The 7,022-nt window shown below is 33.3% G+C and overlaps 1 protein-coding gene across 1 annotated transcript; it reads right to left on the bottom strand.

The window, feature by feature from the left end:
- Window positions 1–412: 412 nt before the first annotated feature.
- LOC133690773 (uncharacterized) lies at window positions 413–4,847 on the bottom strand. Its single transcript, XM_062111038.1, has 10 exons — window positions 4,346–4,847; window positions 3,689–3,825; window positions 3,426–3,599; window positions 3,001–3,237; window positions 2,795–2,895; window positions 2,546–2,618; window positions 2,387–2,455; window positions 2,034–2,141; window positions 1,036–1,161; window positions 413–833 (listed from the first exon to the last, which is right to left on the bottom strand). The coding sequence occupies exons 1-10, from the start codon at window positions 4,515–4,517 to the stop codon at window positions 639–641; spliced, it is 1,392 nt and encodes a 463-aa protein (XP_061967022.1). The 5' UTR covers window positions 4,518–4,847; the 3' UTR covers window positions 413–638.
- Window positions 4,848–7,022: the final 2,175 nt, after the last annotated feature.

Below are 7,022 nucleotides of genomic sequence, written 5' to 3'. Positions count from 1 at the left end.
ATTGGAGGTGCTGTTTATTGTTGTTTTTGAATAGTTGATATTCTCATAAAAAATTATGGAGTTGTAACAATTGAATTCAAGTTTTTGTTCAGAATTTATTATGTTTTGTTGTAAATAAGTGTTTTTGTTGTTTAAAACTCAATTAGTTGTTAAATGTTTTCTTTTTTTTTTTGGCAATTGAATCTTCTATTTTAGCTAATGAACTCTATTAATATATTAAATATAAATTATTTGTTACAACTTCTAACAGATTTTAATCTAATTTATCGAGCTCAAATTTTAGTTCGAATTAAACTCAACCAACAAAAATTTGCAATATAAACCTTATCCATGAATATTTATAGTATCTAAAAAAAAATTAATCTAACCTGATATATCCTACCTGAACCGTTCAAATCAAACAAAAATTGAATTAGTAACAAAAAAGAAGATTTGACTCATCTCTATTATAAATTGAAAGTGGCAAATTCCTCCTCCGCTGTAAATAAAATTCACATGATAAAATAGAAGCCTTGTTGAGGCTCTATAAATATTTTCCAGGAAAAGCTGCTTTGAAGCCATCAAATGAAAGCACATTATAAGTAATTCTAAACTGTAAGCTCAAAGAGAAACAATTTGAGTACAAATTACAAAGTTTATCAGAACAACGGCTTTCTTCCATTTAACATCCCCAACAAATGATCAAGAACCTGCCCCCCTCCATCTCGCAGACCAGAATGCATGTATTCGTTGGTTATCCATAGCCTAATTCCAGCTACCTGAGAAGCTGTCTCCATTGCCAACTTGAAATTAACATACATATCTTCATAATAAACAGCAGCTGCAACAGGTACCTGCCAGCATTTAAGAAATTAGTAGCCCCCCAAGGAATAAAACTGAAGCTAATTTCCGTTAAAAAAAAAGAGAGGCTAAAAGCAGGAGCTGGAGCTTCAAGATTTCATTCTCATTTTGAGCTCAATAAAACTTGTATGTATTCCAGGCCAACAATAAATCATAATTATATGGAAGATTAACCAGAACATAAAGGCAGGGCACCTTGTTATTATTCAGCACAGCAATGTCATATAGAGGAGGCCAATCTTTCTTCTCAGCCAATAAATGAGCAGCATCTTTAAATTTGCTCAAGGCATGAAATTCTTCGAACATCCATGGGAACACCATCTGCAGAAGCAATCCTTAAAATAATGCAAGCAAAACAACAAAAGATGCTGGATCTAATTAATATCAGTAAACAGGGATATTCCTGTATGTTTTATATAAGGATCAACTTTTAGAACTTATTTCATAGGACAAACAAACATTTGATAGTAAATCGCTACGGAAATTAGGTGCATTTTCAAAAGACAATGTCCCCAAAGTTTTTAATTGCTGAACAACATCCATGAGCCTGGTTGAGAACTCATTGAGTTAGCAGATGAGGACATGTACGAAGAGAGCTCTCAGGAAAAAAATTAATGTAACAGAGGTCAACCAATCCAGTTTTTCAGCCTTGCATGCACTGTCATGACATGAAACTAAAAAAGAACATGATACAAAGCCACATCCATACTAGGTTTGAACTAACATCAATAGGCTTCCTTAAAGGACAACTGCAAGCAAAGCTTTCAATTGGTGAAAGTGAAATCTGTAATCAAGCTTTGCGATGAAACAAAACCTGCAGTTCTGAGGACTTTTGGGGGCACAACCTTGACAATTGAAATGAGGCAATAAAGAATAACATGGAGCATGAAGGAAACAAACTAAAAAGTCTCTCCCACAATGAAGAAGTAGTATTGACTGACATGAATAAGATGCATGCAAATGCAAATATATGTTTCTAAGGGAGAACATCAAAACAAAAGAAACAAGCATGGCCTCTTACGAATATGTAAAAGAGGTTATCATTAAAAAAATGATGAATATGTAAAAGAGCTATTCTATTTATTGTACCCCAAAAGACCATGCACTTAATATGCTAAACAGGATCAATAAGTCATTGTAAATACTGTGGAAGTTTGTTATCTTTAAATCTCAATGTCATAGCTTCTTCCCACCTCTCCTGTGAAAAATACAGGGCGACCTTCTTTGACAGCCCTGATTGCATCAAATATACCATCATCCTCAATCCGTATCCTGTGAGCAGACCACAGCGATGAATCACCCTTGAACCAAAATAAAAGAGAATTTAGAAACTTGATAGAAAATTTTAAATATCAAACTATGCATAGGCGCATCTGTGCACTTTTGAAAGAGAGAATCTACCCAGCAAAGAACCATTAACTATTTGTGCTTTTGACATTGCATGACTGTTCCATCACTGCGACTCTTCTACTATCATCATGCAAAAGTACAGTAAAATTTCCCTACAATGAAAAGTAACTGCAAGAAGAGGATTGAGTAAATCTACCTGACAATATATGGACTCATGCAGGAGAGCGTAGAGTGGGTTTGTATCAAAATCTAGCCAATTCTCAAACTGCAAATAGAAATAACTTGGATCGATTTTTAAATTTTTTTTAAAAAAGTCCTGGACTAGTGATCAACAGAAGTTCAGTAATTTTCTCACGGCTTTCAAGAAGCAATAGCTGATTTGCTTGCGAGATCCTGGAACTATTACAGGATCCCATGCCCTTTCAAACCTGCAGGTTGTGGAGAAAATGAAGGCAAGAGGAGATATGATAAACAAAGGAAGAAGAAAAGGAGAAAGGAAACCTGAAGAATATAAAGTTGCGAGTGCTTGTGGGATTAGATAGTGTTTGCCTGTCCTTCTCAAAAGAAAAAAAAAAAAAAAAAGAAGGTATTTGCCATGCCTTACATGTAGTGCAAACGCTCAAAACCAGAACTGGATCCTAAACCAGAGAGACCAAGAATTTGCAGTCCTCTTGGGGTTAAGAATCCTCCTGATGGAAGAGGCACCTGTACAAATAGGAAAAGAGAAACAAGGGGGGATCACTGCACGATCGACATTTTTTTTTCTTTCCATAAAAAAAAGTTACAAAATTATATCTGCTAGATCATCACCCCGCCTCCTTCAGATTCTGCCAAATGTTTCACAACTTCACGAACAATTTCAACATCCTGAGGAAACCTCTTGTAGTACTTTTCATTCTGGTGAATAACCTGAGGATAGCATGCTCTATAGACAGCATCTGCAGTGGATCCATTTCCTACAGGAGGGATTCCTCCAGTTAGAAGGACCTGTTTTAGCCCTTGTGGTGCAAAGCTCAAATAGGTTACTGAACAAAAGCCACCATAGCTCTACACCAGTAAAATGAACAAGAAGTCAACAATTCAAGCCACTTTGGTTTGTAAATGGAATATGAAAGAAGTAAAAAGATTGAAATCAGTATCGTTCCCGTGAAACAAAAAGGCACAACAAAAGATGATCAAGTCCACAGAAAAAGAAAAAGAAAAAGGAAAACAATACAGACTAATATCCTTCATACCTGACCCAAAACTGTCCACCGTCCAGCTTCAGGAACAAGACGAACTCGGATAAACTCAGCATCATTCACTATATTGTCAGCTCTAAAGTATTTCAAATATTCAGCAATCTCCTCCGCAGAACCCAATTGTGACATGGATGATGGTGTCAAAGGAGTTGATAAGCCTGTTCCTCGCTGCCAGAAAAATACACAGCAGCATCTAAGATAGGATGAAAACAGGAAGTAAAACACCAGTAAAGTACAGGATGTACAAGAATTCATGCCTGGTCCATCAAAATAACACGGAATTCTTCACATGTTTTATGTATCCACCCACTCGCCTCAGTCGGCCTTGGGCACTCGAAACCCGGCCCCCCTTGTAGATATAATAGGTATGGCAGCAGTTGTTCTTCTTTCCCAACTACAGCAAACATTTTGAATGCATAACTGAAAGTAATTTATGGAACATGAAGTAAAAAAGAAAACAAGATGGTACATAATCTAATAAGAACTCGTAAACGATTCAAGAAAGCCACGTTTTCACAATCAGCCCGAAAGTTCACGTATCGAGGTCATCGGACAAAGTTTAAGTGCTGGCATAAACTGATCTCAGATTAAAAGATCAGTTTTGCAGTTGAAACTGACAACAAGGTTGTCTAGATTTTCTAACAAGAAGATGCAAGTCAATTAAAATTAAGCATCTGAACAAGAACAACAACAACAATGCACTTCCATTTTTAAAAAATATCCCATTCCTGTTTTCTTGCAGAGAAAATGCATGCAACATGATTAAATCCTCTAATCCTATAAAAAAGTGTTATATGGTTCGGTTGACTTCAGTGCTTTAGTACTTGTATAAATTATAAATGCATCTCAAATAAATCAAATTCATGATCAACCATCAATCAGTAGTTTTTCTAATTGAGATGAGTCTTAAGTACCGGAAACGACTTCGCGAGCGAAAACGGAGATTTTAGGAGAAGCATTGCGATCGGTGGAATAATCGAGAGGGACAGTGAATCGGTGGTCGCGAAGGCGGAGGTCCGGCACCGAGTACCATGTTCCGGCGACGTGATCCGGCGTAGAGTCGGCGAGGGAGCTAGTTTCATACATGGCGGGGAAAGCACGGAATGAGGTCGGGCTAATTTTAGAGACTGGAAGTGGCGGAATAGCACGAGGAGATAAGGCAAAGGAGGTAAAATGGTTTTATCAAGGAGGTGGCGCGTGAGTTAGCATTTTGCAGGGGGAGGCGATTCGTCTTTTAAGTACACGTGTGATGAGATGCGTCAAAGGAGATATTTTGGATGATCTGAGACGTTGGATAGGGAGACTTTAGTTAAGGTCAAAACTTCATCTGTCTCGGTTGTGCACATGTGTGTAGATTGTAGAAAGCACGCTCGACGATGAGAACTGACAAGGGATGGAATAATATATAATATTTGAAGTTCGGTTACTGCTGTTTTCTTTTTCGCTAAAACATGTAGTGACAGCTCCCTGTTTTGATTTTTTAACGAAACAGATGGCTAACTGTTTTGACTGACACTTACCACTTCTAGATGTCATTGTTCACCGATAAATACCATTGTACTAGCCAACAACATCACAACTTGATGTCAAAAGTCATTTTCAAACTTAAATCAAATGCAAATAGTTGGATTCAAGTTCTTATTACACCTAAAATTTACAGTAACCAGGTCAGAGACCAGTGTGAACTAGTATATAGTCGAACAGCGGGCTCCGGGCTGTATTAATTTTTTAAAATAGAAAAATATTAAAAATACAAAAAAAAAATAAATTGTTTTATTAAACATGATTAAATTTGTTAATTTTAAAATCTTTCAATTCAGTTTTTACTTAACTCAAGTTTTTAATTAAATTATGTGGGAATTAACTTGGTTTAAATCAATCAATTTTATAGGTCCAAATATAACCTATGACTTGACTTTTAAAAAACCTTTAAGAATTTTTTTTTTAAATTAAGACAATAAAAGATTGGATCGATCTCGGTTCCCCCACGACACAGGTCATAGACTCTATTAAGTTTAATAAATTTTTTTATTTAATTATATAATAAAAATAGATACTTCCAAAATTAAATATCAGTCTAAAATAGATATTTTTTTTAGATAATTATCCCTATAGAAAGCAAACAAAAATACATAATACAATCTATTTCTCAACTAATTTAATATTAAAGAAAAAAATTAAAAACAATTAAAATACTAAAAACAAGAAAAATCTTATCAATAGGTAAACTCGTCAAACATGTAAATCGGATAACTCAGACAAGTATGTTAAACCTGTGAATTGAGTTATGAACTTTACTGAAATTATAATTTTTTTTTAAACTATTTTTTATTTAACTATATGATAACAAAAATAAATAATTATGAAATTAAATATCAATTTAATACCGATATATTTTTTTAAATTATAATAACCTCATAAAAAATAAAACAAGACTAATTATAAAATTAAATGTTTAATTAATCTAATATTTAAAAATAAAATAAAAAAATAAACTAGCTAAACTTGCATATCCCGTCATACCTTTGAATATTTCAATGCAACCTGTTTTGATTTTTTTAAAACAAAATAGGTAACAGTTTTGATTGATACTTACCACTTCTAAATGTCATTGTTCACCAATAAATAACATTGTACTAGCCAATATTATAACAATTTAATGTTAAAAGTCATTTTCAAACTTATATTAAATTAGATAAAGATTAAATTTTTACATGATAATTTTTAATATCAATATAAAAAAATAATTTAAAATAAAAATAAAAATAAAAATATTTTTTTTTAAAAAAAAACAGTCGCTTATAACACCTCAATTTATGGTGACCAGGAAAGAGAAGATTAGTGTGGATGGGTCCACGATGACAAAGCCTTCTATTCTTTTTCTATTTGGAGGAGGTCTTGATTACTAGTAGCGATGACATCTTATAGATATGATCCTTTTTTATAATTTATTCATTCATATCTACATAACGAAGCGAAAACTTTGAATGATGAAGGTGATTTTTGAGGGGAAAAAAGAGAAGAAAAAAACAACAGCCTCGCCAATGATAATTCGCCACCTTAACAAGAGAAGATGCCACAAAGGTTCATACGATATGGTAAAAAGCTATTTTAACTACTAGGAGGTGTCATAAGTGCCCCCAGGAGATCATAGGTACCTTCCACTTGCTAAAACTTTTTTATTTAAATAATATTTTTTATTTATCGATAGATCAAATTATTGATTAATCCAATAATAATATGACTAATAAACTATTAAAAAAGATCAAAATACTCCCAACACCAAAGTCATTGTTTTTTCTTAAGGGAAAAAAGTACTAACACTATCGTGGTGCATGCTGAAAAGTGTCTATAACAATACTATTTTTGCCTTTCGTTTTATATATATATATATATATATATATATATATATATATATATATATATATATATATATATATATATATAGTTTTAAATTCCGCTTTACGTTGTGGGTAGGTTCCAAGTTCGTTTTTGACATAGCAAAACAATGTACCATTGTTATGGATGTCTTTTATTGTATCATGCTTTTTAATTAAAAAATGAGAATATGTCTTTTATGTTTAATAAAAT

The sequence above is a fragment of the Populus nigra genome, chromosome 4, assembly GCF_951802175.1.
Source record: "Populus nigra chromosome 4, ddPopNigr1.1, whole genome shotgun sequence".
Classification (NCBI taxonomy): domain Eukaryota; kingdom Viridiplantae; phylum Streptophyta; class Magnoliopsida; order Malpighiales; family Salicaceae; genus Populus; species Populus nigra.
The sequence above is the reverse complement of the archived record's forward strand: the minus strand, read 5'-3'. Positions and strand labels throughout refer to the sequence as shown.

Bases quoted from the DNA above. Each gene is read 5' to 3' on its own strand.
- LOC133690773 (XM_062111038.1), bottom strand. From the start codon at position 4,517: ATGTATGAAACTAGCTCCCTCGCCGACTCTACGCCGGATCACGTCGCC. The intron at 3,826-4,345 runs GTACTTAAGACT...TGTTTGCTGTAG, and splicing joins CGCTCGCGAAGTCGTTTCCG to TTGGGAAAGAAGAACAACTG. The intron at 1,162-2,033 runs GTGGGAAGAAGC...TTGCTTCTGCAG, and splicing joins CTGTATTTTTCACAGGAGAG to ATGGTGTTCCCATGGATGTT.